The sequence below is a fragment of the Serinus canaria genome, chromosome 3 (assembly GCF_022539315.1).
Source record: "Serinus canaria isolate serCan28SL12 chromosome 3, serCan2020, whole genome shotgun sequence".
Taxonomy (NCBI): Eukaryota; Metazoa; Chordata; class Aves; order Passeriformes; family Fringillidae; genus Serinus; species Serinus canaria.
In genome coordinates, this window is record NC_066316.1 from 77698052 (window position 1) to 77716926 (window position 18875).

Below are 18875 nucleotides of genomic sequence, written 5' to 3' on the forward strand. Positions count from 1 at the left end.
GCCGGCGGGGCGCGGCGCGGGGCACGGCCCGAAACCGACCCGCTCTCCGCCGCCCGCCCCCGCGGTGTTCCCCGGTGTTCCCATGTCCCTCCCCCGGGGCGAAGTTTGGCCAGCGCCGCCTGTCCGCCCCGGTGCTGCCAGGGCCGGGACAAAAGGCACACGCTGACACGTGATGGGCGCCGGGCTTCATAAATGGGACCGGAGCGGGGCGGAAGGCGGGGGGGACGCAGCGGCGGCGTGTGCCGGAGCCACGCCGGGCGCCCGGCGGCTCCCGCGCTGCCTCCCCGCGCCGAGGCGGCGGCGGGCGGAGGCGGCGGAGGAGGGGGCGGGCGGGCGGCACATGGAGCGGCGGCGGCGGCAGGGCGGCGGAGCCCGGCGTGCCGCCTGAGCCGGGCGAGCGAGGGCGGCGGTGGTCGGAGAGGAGGCGCCGAGGGGAGGGAAGCGAAGAAGGGGAGGCAGCCGGGGGGAGAAGTCTCCCACCTCCTCCTTCCCCTCACCGGCACCGCCTCCTCGGCGCTCCCCAGTGCTGGGGTGCCCGGGTGGGGCGGCGCTCCTGCTCCCTGCCGGGGGGTCGGCGCGGCCGGAGCAGGCGGGGACCGCGGCCGGTGCCGTGCCGAGGGTAAGGACGGCGCGGGCGACGGGGGGCAGGGGAGGGCGGCGGGTGCCCCCCGGTCGGGGGCCAGGGACCCTTCGTCCCCCTCAAAGTTTGTTGGCGGCGTGGGTGGGAGGGGGGTTTTCGGGGAATGACACCGCCTGCCCCGACGGCGGAGCGGGCGGAGGGGAGGCGGCTGCCTGCAGAGCATCCCTCCCCGTGATCCGCCGCTGCGTCCCGCGGCGATCGCGACCCACGCTGCGGCGGGGCCGGCGACCGCGCGGGTCTCATATGTGCCCCGGGCACGGCCCCGCGCCGCCGCCTCGGGCGGCTGGGGCGAGCTGGAGATAGCCCGAGGGCCACCCGGGAAAAGCCCGGTGGTCCTGAGAGGTCCCGGGAGCGCACTTTGGCTTCGCGAGCCCGGCCGGAGGACGGGGGACCCGGCGGCCGAGGGGAGCCCGGCAGCGGGCGGGGGTGCGGGCGACTGGTGGCGTTATGGTTAACACGCGTCTATTCTTCTGTGCGCGGAGCCGGTAGCCTCCCGGGCTCCCTCAGGACCTTATCTGACACCGGAGGTTTTTCCTCTCATCCTGACCCACTGGTGATTTACAGCGGGTGGCATTCAGACCGGCTTTCCTGTGCACTTTTCCTCTCAAAACTCTGTCTGTGAGGCTGTAACCGAAATAAAGGGCGGTTCGCAATTTTGCGCGCAGTGATGTTCCGTTAAAAAATGTCACTTAGTCGTTCAGCGTCCTCAGAATATCAGTAGGGTTTGTTGGCTGGTTGGTTTTTGTCTGAAATTTGGAAGTCTGGGGGGAAAAGAGCTGAAAAAGAGTGAGCCTTTTAAACTTCACGCAGCGTTTGTCATGTGAAATCTTCATCTGTTGAGAAATAATTTTGAGTAACCAGATGGGCTTATTTCAAATGGGCATCTTTTTGTCTCAAAGACGTCTGCAAATCTCCATTGAGAATACCCCTGGATGAGGTATGTACCGAGCCTTTGGTAGGAGAGAGCTCATTACTGTGATTGCAGTTTGATTAAGTAAAATGGTGTCAGAAGATGAAGTCCATAGTTTTCCTTCTTTCTCTAAAATTGTTATCACTGTTATTTTCTGTATGGCAGCAAATTATAACATTAGGAGTTTCGACACATTTTTTTTTTCTTGCAGAAGATAAAGGCTCATATATAACATACAGCCAGATAACAAAATTCCCTTAGTATCTACTAGGGTTTAAAAAAAAACAAAACCAAAACCAAAACAGTGTAGCTTTTTTAACCTGCTAAAGGTGTAGTAATTTTTTTTTCCTTTTTTCTTAGATGCATCATGTTGTTTTCATTGTTATTGTTCACCCTTTCTTAAAGGAATATGGCATTCTCTGCTGGGGGTGGCATTGCTGTTAAGGCGAAGAATCAGAGTGATACTGAATATGATGTGTAATAACAAAATGTACAGCATTGCTAAAATTACTTGGCTGTGCTTAATTATTTTCGTGTTACACCTCATATCAACCACCAGCATGGGTTTTTCCTCCTCAAGAAGAGAAAAAAACCCTGTGACTATAGTAGGAATATTTATTATGCAGGCAGAGTTTATTAAATCAGTCATAAAAGAAATGAACGTAACATCTTTAAACAGTTCAGAAGATGAATGTGTAATTCCTGATTTGCTTGAGGTTAAAATTAGTTTTGTAGCAACGAGTAACAGCTTTGCTTTATTATCTGTTGGTCGTTGGAATAAGAGGCAGAACCATTTGAATAAAACCATTTTAAAGCAGAATTCATAAAAACAATAATTGTTTGACTGAGCCAGCAGGCACCTATTGCCAAAAAGGAAAAAAAAGTTGGCTAGGTAAAGAAATTGACTTATTTGCTGAGAATTTAGCTCGTTGACCATTCTGTGATACTTAAACTCACAGGAATGGAGTCAAAATCCCTATAAAACTCAAGGTGAAGGTGGAAGCAGGTTATAGTATTGCGAGGATGAGCTGGTGGATGCCTTTGATCCTGGCTGTTGTTCTTTGATGAATGATGTAAGCTCAGTTGCATAAAGGACCCCGTTAAAGGCTTTCATGCTCTGTTGAAGGACTGACAGGTCTTAGCCAATGCAAACCTCTCTTTAACTTCCCCTATTACAAGTTTTTGATTGGGCAGCAGAAGTTTAGAAAGAAATAACTTTTTTTTCTTTCTTTTTGAAGCCATTTTTGACTTTCAGCCTTTAATGTGTCTGTCTCTAAATGCTTGCATCCCACTGGGAATTTTGATGCTGAAAATGCTACGCACTAGAGAGGGAGAGCTGACATGGTTTTCTTTTCTATTGAGTTGAGGTGAGGTAGGTGAGGAGACTAAGAATTGAAACTCATGTATTAATTTAGTATTGCCCAAGATTTTTATGAGTACATTGCCATTCTTGATTCTGCAGGTCTCATGCACTGTCTTCCGCTCTCCTAGTTTCTCTAATTCTCCATGGTTTAAAGAGAAATTACTGTAACTTCTCAAATGCAAACTTTGTGACCTCTCTAGTCATACAGTCACCTACCTAGGCATCTGCAGAATTCATTTTTCTCAGTGCTGATTGTTCTTAATTTCTTTCCAAATGTCTATTTTGTCTTTATTTGACAGTCCTCATGAAACCATAAATCATTTTTTGCTGCAATTTCTGAAATAGTTTAGGCTATGTAACATGATGAATGTTCTGCAAAACGACTCATTGTCGTTTAGGTGAGAATCTGGAGATTCTTCTCTTCTCTAGCAGGAAATTCACAGTCTGCTGATGGTTTAAAATTCGTACTGTGGGCGACCCTAACTCTGGGATTTGGCCAAGTTCAAAGCAGCTATGCAGATGGACACACAAGACAGAAGGCAGAGGGAAATAGACCCTTTTAATCATAACAAGGCTGCTCTTGTTTTCTTATCTACAGTGGAAATGCATGCAAGTCACTTGTACCTGAAAGCAAGCTTGCAAATGTGCCAGAATAGACAGCAAGAGCATTTGTTATTAATGCAAAGTTTAAAATGTGACAACCTGTCTTCTCAGTATTGCTCTGTATGTCTCCATTTCTAGACTGGCACTGTACTGCTGCTCAAAGTGCACATCCCATCGCTGTTGGTGGGATAAGGATTCCCCCCCAAAACTCACACCCTTTGAAAGTGTGTGGCTTTGTTAATGACTGCTGAAACCAGCTATGACCTGTCCTTTTGAAATGGCTATAAAGACTTATAAATCAATTTCTCGTTAGAAGGAACTTTCTTTTTTTTCCCCCTTTTTCCCGAAGGTACCATTGTTGCCCGTGAAAAATGATTGGGCTTGCAGCATAAGGTTGGAGCACATTTTATTCTGCCATTTGTGCCTCATGCAGGGGCATTACAGTGATGCACACCTCAAGCTCAGTTCTGTCTCTCTTCAGTAGGAACATCCTTTCTTGGTGAAACTGGCCACATCCCAATCACAAATAAAATAGGTATTTCATTACAGTGTATGACAGTATGATGTTCACTTCTTATACCTTGGCTGGACTGTTGGTGAAAGTGGATGTTCTATACAATTCAGATGCTGTATTGTTTGTGTAGATTGAGGCTAGATGGCATCAAACAGTGCCTCATCCTGTGTTAACCTCTTTTATGGCAATTATGTATTCTTGAGAAAGATGTGTTTACTCACTACAAAGTGAGCAGGAGCAGGTCTGTACTGAGCAGGAGAAGGTCTGTGCTGTCAATTCCCTTTCAGCTCTCACTGAAGTAGTTTCCATCTTTCTGCATTTTGGGAAACATTTCAGAGTTTATGTTCAGGATCTTGGGGGTCTCCAACCTTCCTGTTCTCCTGACTATGTGAAACATGCTCTCAGAAATCACTGCTCTTAGTCAGCTGTACCTCTGAAGGAATGCAGTGCTGAAGTCCAGACTATGTACATGCCTGGAATGTTAGGTGATATATGTATATATACATGCAAAATAACTTTTGCAGGATCTCAGTGATAGATATATTATTTTTAGATTCTTGCTTTTAGCCAAAAAGGCTGTGTATAAGGGAATTCAGAAGGATGTTCAGCAATCATCTTGCCTATATTTTTGTACCTACACTTGTCTGCGTGTACTCTAGCACTTGAAATTTGAGTTTATGCATGACATACTGCAGGGTTTGTGAGACTTCAGTTCTTCTTCTAGGCATGTGGTTTTTTTGTTTATGTCTATTTGTAAGTCTATGCATAGAAGTATACCTATATTTATAAAGTCATAATTCATCCCTCAGTATATTTTAGCTATTTTTCCAAGTCTGATGTAATATTGGTTGGAGTCTCTCCACAATTTGTTGTTCTGCTACTTGGATATCAAATTCTACTGTAATTCTTTTTCACTTCTCCTCTTCCCTCTCTCTCTCCTTTTTTTAAAAAAAGAAAAGCATCTGCATATTTCAAAGACATACACCATTGCCAAGCAATCTGGTGTAGTGGTTTAATATGCTGGCAAATAATTTCACAAGTTATTTGTGTGTGTGAAGGCAGTATATTTGAATATCATTATATTGTGAATGTAACTATGAAGACAGTTATCTGAGCTTATTTCAACTTAGGAAAGGCCAGACAGCTCCAGAAATGAAAAAATGGTTTTCATTTTTTAATTGGGAGTGCGTATTTTTGTCCTTTGCTAATGCTGGTGGCACGGGATATCACAGTTGCCAAAAGCCTATGTGTCCTAGCTTCTGAGCATTGCCAGTACTTGATGGCCTAAAAAAAGTCTGCAGGAGAGGCAGACTCTTGAAGACTGAGGTAGAAGGGATGTTGCTTTGCAATGTGTTGCTGGCTTTCTGTGCACTAACATTTGTCATTGACTGTGAGCCTCTTTTTCACTTTTGTTATGTTTTCCCACTGTATGGGTCACTCAGTGGCTCCATTTGAGCACTCTCTTCCTTTCCACCTTTGAAGTCCTTATCCTGTATGTCATTTTCCTTAAGCAGTTTGATTTTTGTTAATGTCCCTGGCCAAATTTGCTCAGCTAACCTGAGTGTCCCCAGCCTGGTCCCAACTGTCAGTGCCTACAGTGCTGTCATTTTCTCTGACCTTACCAAGGATGGCTTCTCAGAGCCCTTTGCATCTTTCTTCATCATTTGAATACAGATCAGAAATGGACTTTCAAAAGAGCAAGTCATTGCCTGCAGAGCGAGCAGTGGATCTGTTCTTTCTTTATGGTGAGATCTGAAAAATCCCACTAGCTTTATCTTCCAGCTTATGGAGGTGTCTCTGAAGTTCGCACAGCTCAGAAGAGGAGGGAGGTTTTCTCTCGTGTGAATTTTCTTCTCCACCTGATCTGCTTTCCTCCAGCGTATCACAAAGGCAATTCTCCTCTTTCTCTAGAATCTGTATCCCTGCCTCACTGAAACACTTCCACTTGGGTCTTCCTTTCTTTCCTTTCTCCACTTTGCTCCTGTCTTGCCTGGAGATGTCTTATTCCCAATATGAGGACAATAGTTATCTTTCCTCTCTCCTAGCAATCCTTACCACACCAATAACTTAACCCACATTACCATTGCTCTCGGCATCTCCTTGCTATCTCTTGATTTCTTTAATTAAAACTTGTTACAGCCGGTTTGTTGAGGGGGGATGAGAAGGCAGACATACAGTCTGTGCAGTTTATGAGAATTCTCCCTGGAGCCTGATGTTTTTGCTATCTTTCTGTCTCTAAACCTTACTCTTTTAATAAAGTTTGCTAATATTTTCTGCTGCAACAAATTTGTGACCTTCTGTGTTCTGTTCTGGCCACTGCATGGAAACTATTTTCTAGGAGAGGTTCTCTCCCTCTATCTCTCTCTTTTCTTCCTAATAAATACGGTTTTCCTCCAGTTTGATCCTCTAGACTTTTCATTCTTCTGGAGACCTTTAGCATTTAGCATCCAGTGGAGCCTGGTCTTTTATGTCCTGCTCTGTTGTTTCAAATTACTTCTCTTCCTTAAACTACACATTATGTACTAAGCTGCCATTTCTTCTAGGTGCTTCCAGGAGATTGAGTGTTAACCCCCTATCTCTTTTGCATCTGGCTGGGCTTCTCTGTCCCCATTTAATATTTATGTCAATTCTGCTCAGCAATAAGTGTGTGCACCTTTTGGCATTAGAGAATGGCTAGAGAAGAGGCTGGAAATGACAAGATTTCTGTTGGAATTTTAAAATCCGAGATGAACTCTTTTGTGAAAAACTTTGGGAGTTCAAAATTTCCTGGCATCCATTCCAGTTCTCTTCCATTTTCTTTAAAGTGTAAGTACCACGGCATTGTATCAAACTTTTCATATTATCTGTTCATTCTGCTTTATTGGAAAAGAAGAATAGAAAGTCCTTTATTGGGAAACCAGTCCCTAAACTGGAGCTGATTTTAAGCAAGTAACAAGGTCACAATTGCTTCATTTCCTTTCATCTGAGACTTTTATACTTCAGCAAGATTCCTCATCTTCTTTCAAAATTCTATCTTTAGATGAAATTAAGACAATATGAAGTAAACTATGGAAGATCTTTAAGCCTACAGTTTTACAGTAGCCACCTCTGCCTTGCATCCCTTCCCCCAAAAGCTGGGCAGAGCAGGTAGCTCTAGTTTCCTGTCAATATGACTCTGATAGTCCCCTTGGCTGGTTTGTGACTTCAGTACTTCATCTTGTCTACAACTTGCTAGGAAATGTGTTGTATAAAGGGGTTGTGTTTTACAAGCTGAGGAGTTTTGGGTGACCTCGGGAGTTCTAGAAATTTTTCACAGGCAGATGGGGCAGCTGCCCCCGCTCTTCCTCCTCTGCATCTCTGTGGGATGCAGGAGGTGAATCCTTGGTTTTCTTAATTCAGAAGAAGGGCTTCAAGCTATGCCTCTTATCAGGCATGCACCCTGCCTCTTGGATTATCACTTGGTGTCTTTATTTCTGGATGTTTAGCTCTCATTCCAACATGGAACAACTCAAGCAGTTCAGAGATGGGCATAGAGGTTGCCAGCATGCTCACCTGGCTCACTGAGAGGAAAGTTTTGGTCCTTCCCCCACACCAGAAGGAGCAGGACTTCAGCCTTGCTTTCGAACCTCTATGATATTAGACATATGCATGTGCTCTGGCTGTTTGGGATGTAAGGTGCAGCCTCCTTTTCTCTGTACCTGCAAATCACCTGGCTAAAACTGGTACACACATCTTGCCAACTTTGGAGGGAGGAAATAGTACTATTCTTTTAAAAATATTGTCTATCACTGATTAACACCCCGTTTTCCCCCTTGTTTTGTTTTTGTTCAGGTTGTCAGCTGCTGGATGCCAGGGGGTGTCACATAGGAGCTATTTGCCCCCAAATTGGAACAGTCCAGCCCCCATCCTGCTAGTGTGCAAACGGTATGTTAATTAACACAAATTTCCATGTAGCTGTGCCTTCTTGCTAATTAAGGTTCAACTTGCCAAAGATATGATCTTGTTACATAAGAACAAAATTGGGTTCATTACTTGCATGCCCTAGTTTACCCCATAGCTGATAGTGCCTTGCTATATCTAGAAGATAACATCCCTAATTTGCTCCTCTCCTAGTGTCTGTGCTCCTTATCAATCCCTCACACAGAGAAAATTCTGACTGAAATGAATGCAAGTTTTCCTGAATTAGGAGTGACAGCATATTTGCCATTTTTAGCCCAGGAATAGCACAGTTTTGGAGATGGAGTAGTAAACCAGTAAATAGGATAGGGGTAACATTGCCTTCGCATTCTTCTCAACATGTGTTTTTTCCTTACTTGGTGTTACTGAGTCTGAGAGTGCCATTTCTCAGTCTGCACATTTCTTTCTCTAAGGCTTGGAAACCTTGTTCTGTCCTCGAAGCTGTATTGTCCATCACCATATGGGATAAGGTAATTATTAGCCATATAAATTTTCATTTTATAGGACAGGTCTAATTCTAGAGGCCAACAGTTACCATGGTAGATCTCATTTCTCTCGCAGTTTTACAGCTCACTGCATGTGAGTGTAAATTATTGCTGTTTCTCTTGTGGTAACACTTTTTGGACCCAGTTTGGGAGGAGTCCCAGTTATTGGGCACTATGTAAACTTATCAGAAGATAATGCTCTTCTCTGAATGACTTAGAACCTTATAAGGTATAAACAAGAAGAATGCATTTGTATATTTTTATGCATTCAGAAATGGATTGAATTCTTCCTACTTGTCCTTAATCCTGTCCTTAATTAAGTATGATTATCACAGAAGAAATGTACAGGCATGGAGATCAAAATATTTTCTAAAATAGAAGCCAAAAAGGTTTGATTGTGGATTTCCCTTTCTTGTTTTGATTCCTTTTTTTGCAATGTCAACATTTTTGCAGCTATCAGTATCATCATTGTATTGCTCATAATTACTTCCGAGGAAAAGCATAAATACTCACTCCTTCTATTCAGGCTATTAAAATTGCTTTATCAATCATCCTGGTTTGAAAATTGTGACAAATTCAGCTCTTTTTGTAGACAATGATAAAAACTTTCCAGCTCTCCTTCTACCCCAGAACAGCAGGAGAAAATAGGTAATAGCATTTTAATGAAGTCATGTTCTTGTTCCCTGAGTGAACTGGTCTTGTGGACCAACAAGAAGTCCGAAGGAGGTGTAATTCTCCCTGTTGTCCTTGATGATGAGTTACCAGCCTCCAATGTACTATATATATCTTTTATTTTACCTGAAGTATATTTATATTCTGATACCCGACCATCTTTTAGGGCTATATGAAACCACACACTGGAGGGCACTAGTAAGGCTTGCCCCCTCAACTCTTCTCTAATTCTTTCACTTTGAATGCAGAGCCTTACAAAGTTGTGTCTCCAACCTTCAGGTGATGTTTAACACTTCATGTGTTTGATGTTGGTGAAGTAGGCAGGGAAAACGGGCTGAAGGAAGTTGAACGTGTGTGTCGCTGCAGACAGCTGAGCTGGGGGTTTGTCAAAGCCACTCCACCTAGTGGCTGTCACTTTGCACAGCTGGGCTGGCAGCGCCCATCAACAGCTGCTGGATGATGGGAGAAGGGTCTAAAAAGGTGCTCAGCTATGATTGTTCTGCTCTGGTCTTCAAGATAAAAGATCCTTGAAGTTTTTAAGTTTTTCTCTGTTGTTTAATTCTCATCCTCAGTCATCATTCAGTACTTGCTGTGAATTGCTGCATGCAGTTGTGGAAATACACGAAAAATTTTGAGTGCCAGTCTTGGTGCAGCCTCTCCTTCATATTTAATCAATGTTTCAATCTTTTAAAAGCTGTTTTAAGATGAGTGATGTAATAGAGGTCATTTATGGAAGGAATGAAGCTGAGAGCTTTGCAAACTCAAAGTCGGAAGAGTGGATTCTGGCAGGGCAGGAGAGTTCTTGGCAGAACAGGGAGGCTCTCCCTTACTGCCATTCTGCCCATGAGGGGAGCTTTCTGCAGCACACAGCTGTCGCTCCAGCCCCAGAGAGAGAGGATGAACCTGTGTGGAGGACACTTCTTCCCTGTGGAAGATCTGAGAAACCAGAGGGAATCCTGGAATATTTTGTATGGAGATGGTCATAGCTGTTGGGCAGGATGGGTTTGGGTTGTGTTGAAGCCAGCTGCAAAGGGCAGTGTGTCAGCATGGTGTGGAGTGTCTGTTTCTCCATGGGTGCTACCTGCTCACCACTCCAGGTTTGGACAGAAATGCTCAGAGCCAAAATGTGTGTGGCACTGGCATTGCTTCTGTTACTGTCTTTTCTTCCTGGTCAAATCGTGAAGCACCTGTGTCCTGGTATCTGCAGTGCCAAAGGTCCAGTCTTGTTTTCACCAGACAGCTATGGAAAACCTTGCTGATCTCTTCAGTGCATTTTAGTAGTGAGCTTATACTGGGATAAGCTAGTATCTAAATTAAAATAAATGAATTTCCTGTAAAGTGTAATTCCAGATCAGGCAAATGGTTGTTTTACTGCAACTTTTTAATAAAAGTCAGCTGCAGCTTGAATAGGTGCATGCACACATACTGGTAGAAATTTCCAATTAGGATATTCCCAGCAGCAAACAAAACCAAAATTAATGTTAGCAGCATCCCCCAAAGCCTAAACTACACTACTAATGAACTCCCAAGTACTCTCAAAGAAAACTCTCTTTGCAGACACAATAAGGTGAAAATTACTGTAATAATCTCAATGTAAAAATACAGAGGAAAAAAAAAACATTGACATTCAAAGTAAGACTTGCCTCTCCTGATCCCATTAACCATGTTGTTAGCATAGCATATGCACGCATAGTGATATTGTCACATAACTCACTGCCACCTTCAAAAGAGCACACAAGAATTCGTGTTCTTTCATTTGTATTTCAAATAAAGGTACGGGTTGCATGGCACCTAATTCTGAGAAAGTCTGTACTTGACATGACTCCAGCAGGGATCAGCTACCTCATAACAATTTGTTTGTCTGTCTAGCAGAAGTGCTCAGTTGAATACAATTTATGAAGCTTTCCTCAGACATAATCTTCTTGACATGGGGCTGTGACTTTACTCATTAAAATAGTTCGCTTCTGTCAAAAATAAGCTTGAATAGCAGAGGATACCACAGCAATCTTTCCATATTTATAGAACTACTTTTTAATCTAATATTTTTTGGGTAGTTTTCAAATTAATAACACATTCTTCACTTCTGGTTGTAAAATGGTGTTACAATGCCAAGCTTGAAGTTGCCAGGCTTCGCCCAAAGCCGATTTATCAGCAGAGTCATCTTTGCAGCTTGTGACATCTGCAAATTCTCTAGGAACAGCTATAAAACAGAAAAGTACCTTCCGTATTAGATGATTGCTGTTCATTTTTAATGTATGCTTCAGTGACATTTCCCTCCCTCACTGCTCACGCCCTCAAAATTAAATTCCTTAATACTGTCTGTCTGTCTAATAATTGTTATTTGCTGAGCAAACTACAAAACTGACTCAGCCAGTAGATTTTGTGTGTTGTGACTATCCTGTTAAGGGTTGTTTGTACTCATACTTTTTCGCAGCATTGGAGTTGCAGTGTCTTCTGAAGGTCTAAGTTCATATATTCCCTTTAATACTTGATGTCCAGGCCTGCTTAATAAAAGGCAAAACTTAAAAGAGCTATGGAAAAAGTCTTGAGTGTTCACATGCTAGAAGGGCAGTATAAATATATCACCAGCCAAGTGATCTCTGCTTCTTTGGAAATGCTCATGATTTCACATATTTTTGAGTACTGCTATTGTTGTAGAGAGGCATTCTTTTCTTCTTTCCTATAGTTTCCATGGGAAAAGAGAACAGTGGTATCTACTGTGCATGTCTTCTCTTTAGGAGTTGAGGTGATCAGTACTCTGATTTTGTACTAAATAAACTCTTGTAGCCTTTCTGACCATTTATTGTCAGTTAACAGGTTAAGTTAGTACAAGCCTATGTACTGGAATCTAGAATTTCTTGAGTGCAATTTCCTCCCTGCTAAAAGCAAGAAGAAGCTAGGTTTGCTCCTGTTGCTGATTAATCATTGAGATGTCCCATAGCAGATGTAGAATATTTGTAGCAAACAAAAGGAGTGATTCTGGCTCTTATTTGTATTCAGATCACTCTCATCCATTGAGGTGGTGGAAGGGGGCCCTAAAGCAGATGTTCAATCCATATTCAAGGCATTTTCTATCGGCAAAGTAATATAAAGGAGTACAGCATAACAAGAGCTGTAAGACTTGTCTTATATGTTGATGCATGCTCAGGTGCTGATGGGTCCCCTCCCAAGGGAACCCTGACCAGGAGTTGTTCCCCACAACTAGTCACCATCCATGAGCAAAGGCTGTACCTGACAGGTCTCAGAGACCCCTGGCTACCTGGGGACCTTCTGCTGGGTCCCACCAGTTCTGGAGGGGACAGAATGTTTTTGAGGGTGTCCCCAGGGGTACAAGTTACATTACAATGCTTCTCGCAGAAGCAGTAGCTCCTGGTTCCTTTTGCCTGGAATTTTGGCCACAGCTTAAACTTTGTGCCATGTTTATCTAGGCAAACTTGTACTGTCCTGACTGAGGCTTCTGGTGTGTACAGAGCAGATCACTGATTGTCTCACTGACTTAGCATGGCTGTCACCTTTCCCGAAACTGTGGATAGAGCTGGGTAACAGCTGTGTAACTCACCTTCCTCATATTGCAGAAACATCCCAGTACCTTAGTTTGCTTAGCAGAAGGAAGGAATAGAGTAATCTTTTTATAGGAGTGTAATGAAGCTATATATTTATTGATCTAACACCTTGCTAATAAATTTGCAATAGCAAATTCAGGATGTTAATAGACCTCAGATTGCCATAGCAGGATAATAAGAATATAGAGGCATACTGGGTTAACTGAAATCTGGAGTGCATGGCTCTGTCCCTGTCGCCTCTCTGTTGTCAATTTTTCAAAACCCTCTGTGCCTTTTGAAAGAAAAACAAAGAAGGTGGTGACTCAGTTTAGTGCTGCTCCTGCAGCGGCTCTTGGTATTATCTAAATGAAGCAAGCCCAAGGAGTGCTGGTCCGCAAGGTGCTTTGCAATCAGAAGCTGAGAAAAATGTCTTTCTGGTGGAGCAGCTCGTAAGGTTTTGATGAGAAATGAAAATTTCTTTCCTGTGAAACATTCAATTCCCCGTGCCTCTGTTTTTCATGTCGCTTCTTAGTGTAATTTAGTTTTAGTGAAATCTAGGTGATTTCTCTCTAAGTGCTCAACCCACTCTGATTTCCCACAGTGGCAAAGTTAGACCTGCACTGAATACCAGAGAAACGATTTTGTTTGACACAGTTCAGCTAAGTTGTCCATGGAGTTTGCCTCCCTGTTCATGTTAATGAAGTCTGATCTTTTCCCCATATAGGACTTCTTCCGATGCATTTTTCCATCCCCCAAGTGTCTCTGAAACCAACAAGACTGGGGTTATGAAGTCAATTCTAGATGGCCTCGCAGATACAACTTTCCGAACAATCACGACAGATCTCCTTTACGTGGGCTCCAACGATATCCAGTACGAAGACATGAAAGGTGACATGGCATCCAAGCTGGGGTACTACCCCCAGAAGTTCCCCCTTTCTTCCTTCAGGGGTGATCCTTTCCAAGAAAAAATGACTGGAGGAGATGATTCCCTGTTGAGCATTATTCCCTCAGAGCAGGTCAACATCACAGAGTTTTACAACAAGTCCCTGTCCCCTTTTAAGGAAAATGAGGAGAATATACAATGCGGGGAGAACTTTATGGATATGGAGTGTTTTATGATCCTGAACCCCAGCCAGCAGCTGGCCATCGCCGTGCTGTCGCTCACCCTGGGCACCTTCACAGTCCTAGAGAACCTCCTCGTCCTGTGCGTCATCATCCACTCCCGAAGCCTCCGGTGTAGACCCTCCTACCATTTCATCGGCAGCCTGGCTGTGGCCGACCTCCTGGGCAGTGTGATTTTTGTCTACAGTTTTGTGGATTTCCATGTTTTCCACCGGAAGGATAGCCCCAACGTCTTCTTGTTCAAACTGGGTGGAGTTACAGCCTCCTTCACCGCCTCCGTAGGTAGCCTTTTCCTCACGGCAATAGACCGGTACATCTCTATACACAGGCCGCTAGCTTATAAAAGGATTGTTACCCGACCAAAGGCTGTCGTAGCATTTTGTGTGATGTGGACCATCGCTATCGTGATAGCCGTTCTCCCTCTGCTCGGCTGGAACTGCAAAAAGCTCAACTCTGTTTGTTCGGACATATTCCCTCTCATCGATGAGACGTACCTGATGTTCTGGATCGGGGTCACCAGCGTCCTCTTGTTGTTCATTGTCTATGCCTACATGTACATTCTGTGGAAGGCTCACAGCCACGCTGTTCGCATGTTGCAGCGAGGCACGCAGAAAAGCATAATCATTCAGTCGACGGAGGATGGTAAGGTACAGATCACTAGGCCCGATCAAACTCGTATGGACATCAGGTTAGCCAAAACCTTGGTCCTTATCCTAGTTGTTTTAATCATATGCTGGGGCCCTCTCCTCGCCATCATGGTGTACGATGTCTTTGGGAAAATGAACAAGCTCATCAAGACTATCTTTGCCTTCTGTAGCATGCTCTGTTTGCTGAATTCAACAGTGAATCCCATCATCTACGCTCTGAGGAGCAAGGACTTGCGACACGCCTTCCGCAGCATGTTCCCCACCTGCGAAGGGACCGCGCAGCCCCTGGATAACAGCATGGAGTCTGACTGCCAGCACAAACATGCCAACAACGCGGGGAACGTGCACAGGGCTGCCGAGAGCTGCATTAAGAGCACAGTTAAGATTGCCAAAGTTACCATGTCTGTCTCTACAGACACAACTGCTGAAGCGTTGTAAGTCAAGAGACTTCTCAGCATTGTGAAAAAAAGGAGTTTAAGTTTAAAAAAAATAAAAGTTTAAAAAATTGACAACTAAGAAAACCAAACCCATGGCTTAATGTATTTGTACACTCCTGTAATATTTTTTGGTTTGTCATTGTAAACTGAGCGATGATTGTGTTAAGAGCATTACCTTCAGCCAGTTCTTCAGGTTTTACAATTAGGGATTCTAGCTAAATTTTCACAAGTTTTTCACAAAAGGTGTTTACTGAATAATAATGTTTCCTGAAAGAGGACAGAGAAAATGCCAGATTAGCAATCGTTCCTTTGGGGGTGTGAAGAAGAATTGTGAAACCTAATTGAAAAATAACACGTCCTATACCAATACCATCAAATAAGAAAAAAAGCCTTGTAATCATGCTGTTCATTTCAATGTGAAATGTATTTCATGTCTGTAAGTAATAGGAGTTTCTGAATTTTTCCAAAAGCAGCAGTGCTGAGTTTAGAGGTTTTGTAAAACGTGTCGTGTCCCGTGAATTCTGTGCTGTTTTATTATGTGTTATTGATATTTGTCTGATTAAACAAAGTGATAAGGTAGAATTCCGTGGAAATAACGTGAAACGTGATATGTAAACCCCATTGAAAACACTTACTGTATTTGAAGAATTCCTATGAGACATTTTGGAAATTTTACACTTTTAGTGGTCTTCTATGGACTTAGAGGAAAGGCTTTGTGTTCTTCTACTAAAATTATTTCCCCACTACCTTTTACTTTCATATACATATGAGACTAACAGCAACAGAGGAATAGAGGAGGAATGTGAGAAAGGAATGCACTGGTTCAGACTTTTAAATACCACTGCGTTTATACAGAAGGATTATTTTTGGTTGCACAGACTACTGCCCTGCTCTTGGGCGTTGCCTGAATACGAGTACTGAAAAGCAAAGGTCCCGGATACTGGGCTCCTTTAATGGGCATCTGGTTTTAAGCCATGTGCTGGTGTTGGACCACTGAAGACAGCATGTGTCAGACTCAATGTGCAATGTTATCACTGTGCAGTCAATGTGTACTTGAAGTGTGTCACATTCCTGTATCCCAGGTCTAAGCAGATTCAGACCCTGAGATGCCAAACTCTCGTCTTCACTAAAAGAGGAGGAAATACTGTCAGACTTAGACATTTTCTTATTGTGTGAGCGTTTATATAAATAAATATCTCTGTGTGTGTACGTGTGTGTGCGTGTGTGTGTGTGTTTGTAAGTATTCTAACCAGTGTGATTCATGGTAGCATAGCTAAGATAGGACACTATGACCAAATGTAACTGTATTTCTTGTTGCACGCTTTGCACACGAATTCTGTTTCTAAAATTGAGTTCTTCCAATTGATTACTGGTGAAAGTACCATATTAAGAACACCTTGATCCACGCTGAAGCGTGTATCTATGTGCTAGAGGAAGCAACCTTTCAGTTGCACTTGAGAATAAAGGGAAACAAGAGGTAGAGAGCATGGAATGAGCCCATGCTGGCAAATGCTGCAGCTGTTGATGGTGCTCCTGAAGACTGAGAAAGCCAGGAGTAAATTGTAGTTTGTTTTAAGGCTGTGAGCATTCAAATCTGATAGCTTGCATCGAGGTGCATCTCTCTGAAACCACTGACAAGGTTTGACACTACCAGGAAGAAGTTACTAAAGGAAAATAGTGACTCTGTTCTATGGTGGGACAGTTTCTGCAGCCTGGGACTGTCACAAGGAACATGCTACCAGATAGTCTTTGCAGCATGGATATTCTGTGATTCTTATGTGCATCATAAGGTCTGGGATCCTCTACACTGCTGCCTTGGTTTTTCAGACTGTTTCCTCACCCTGCTGTCTGATTTCTACCAAAATAGCTGAAAACGCAGCTTAGTCCTTTAGCTGCCTGGTACTTACTGCAGCAGGGGTGACCTTCTCCATGGGACAGGACAAGTGGAGCCAAATCCAGACTGCCCTGCCACCCATCCTTGTGCTTAAGTAGGGAGAGAGACGGGACTACAGTCCCGGGTCTCTGGCTCCCTTAGTGCAGGCCAGAGCAGCCAGCTGAACAAACACCCAGCTCCTTTCAGCCAGTGGCTCTGTGCGAGTGCACATGGCTCCAAGTTTAGGCTTGGTGAGGGATGGCATGTTTTAAAGATAAGGTTGGACCAGGTGAGGTGCTGAGCAACAGCTGGAAGAGACTGGGGTACTTTCTTCCTCCACACACCTCCCCTACAGCTTACCTGAGTGATGGGACAGGGCACCACTGTGCTCTCAAGGGGCCCACTGCAGTCAGCCAAAAACAGTGGATTGCAGAGGATTCCCAGAGGATGTCAAGCCCTCCTGAAAGTTCTTTCTTACGTCTAGGTCTAGTCCATCCTAAAGCAGTCCTCTTGGAGGAGTGGGGGAAAGCCCATTTGAAATGTTTAGGGTATTTAAGAGCCATTTTTGAAACTGTCTTCTTGTGAATTAAATGCAAACTTTGTGGAATTTTGTTGTGCATTCAAGTTCTAAATTTTACGATAAATCATGGGACAATGGGGCTGTCTTGGCACTTAACTTGGTGCTTACTGATATAATAAGAAATAGCATCCTGTGAAATGTTATCGTCTATCATCAGTATCTTCATTTGCATAATGAGTTTTTCTAAAGCTCTGGGAACTGCATCGGTTCACTTAGAACCATTTATTAAAGAGTTGGCAACAATTTTCTTGTATGTTGCACACTAAGTAGAACTATTCTTTCATTAGAAAAATCTGCTGCCATTCCGAGATAAGCTGTACTTATACTTCAGCTTTAGGTATTCCTGATTTGCAGTTGGCTACCTTCACTTAGTGATAGCACAGCCAAAAAATACTGTGTTCCAAAGCCACCCACACCATCATCATCGTCACCATCGTCATCATCATCATCCACCCACCACCTCTAGTTGCAGTTACATGTGTGTGTACCAACTCCAAGTGTCACGTATCTACCTAGAAGACCATCTATGTCACACGTGTGCAGAGTTAGATTCTCGACAGTCTAATTGTATATTTGTATGATACAATCTCCTCAGTGCTGTGCAATCACCATCCACATCTTGCACTGGCCTTTCAAAGAAAATTTTAGTGTGTCTGTTGTGAGATAGACAGCGCCTTCTACCTGCTGTTATTGGGCTGAATGTATGTAAATAAGTGATTTCAAAAAAAAAAAAGTCATCTGTACAAGCAGTGGCCTAAAAAGTCTGTAATTGTGGAGTAGGAAAATTGTTGAAGTTGCTGTGACATCTCAAATACTACCTTCGAATAAACTGTTTACAGGGTCTCTTGGGATGCTGTTTCACAGTGAAAGAAAAATTTTTCCTTGTGATAATATGAGGTAAAGAAATCAGATTACCTGAGATTTTTATTTCCAGTGTTTTGAAGTGGAGAACATAACTCTTTATTGTCTGTAAACCTAACATTATTACTTCCTCTTAGAAGAATATTGTATCATTAGATGTTTGTTTGAGCTGGTAACATTCTTGCAAATGTTGCAATATTTTTCATTAGCAACCTGTATAATAGTTTGTACACAAGTACTGTTCAGATTGTCATGAAAAGTAGCTTTGACCATTTACTTACCAGTAGCAGAATAGTATTTCTGTAAGATTTCCAGTGTATTCCTACCATATCATATTTTATTTCTATAATGTAATTAAACTGTTATTTATTCAAGGAGAAAAAGTATTCCTCTGCTTTTTTGTTTTCCAAATTTTGAGATAACTGAGGAAGCCACGTGATGATGCTGCCTCATCCCACGATCTGGTGCTCTACGTTTTGTTTATAAGTTTGTCTGTCAGATTCTGAAACAACTGCTTAAACAACTTGACAACAGGTTGTCAAGCTTTGTGGGTTTTAATTGTACGTTGATGTGTTTGAAGGAGGGGGTAGATCATATATTTTATATTTGTGTATCCAGTACTATGGAGACGAGAGAAATGACAGTTCAAACTGCATCTCCTGTTTCATTATGTAGGCAATTTTCCCTTTC

At 43.2% G+C, this 18875-nt stretch overlaps 1 protein-coding gene across 2 annotated transcripts; it reads left to right on the plus strand.

Annotated features, from left to right (window-relative positions):
- Positions 1–521: 521 nt before the first annotated feature.
- Positions 522–18633, plus strand: CNR1 (cannabinoid receptor 1). Of its 2 annotated transcripts, XM_050972976.1 has the most exons (4): positions 522–619; positions 7841–7933; positions 8380–8436; positions 13390–18633. In XM_050972976.1, the coding sequence occupies exon 4, from the start codon at positions 13451–13453 to the stop codon at positions 14870–14872; it is 1422 nt and encodes a 473-aa protein (XP_050828933.1). In that variant the 5' UTR covers positions 522–619; positions 7841–7933; positions 8380–8436; positions 13390–13450; the 3' UTR covers positions 14873–18633. The 2 variants fall into 2 exon arrangements, with proteins under 2 accessions (XP_050828933.1, XP_050828934.1); XM_050972977.1 differs by lacking the exon at positions 8380–8436 and having other exon boundaries at positions 523–619.
- The last annotated feature ends 242 nt before the right edge of the window (positions 18634–18875 follow it).

Excerpts from the sequence above, each read along its gene's own strand:
- CNR1 (XM_050972976.1), top strand. The coding sequence starts at position 13,451 with ATGAAGTCAATTCTAGATGGCCTCGCAGATACAACTTTCCGAACAATC.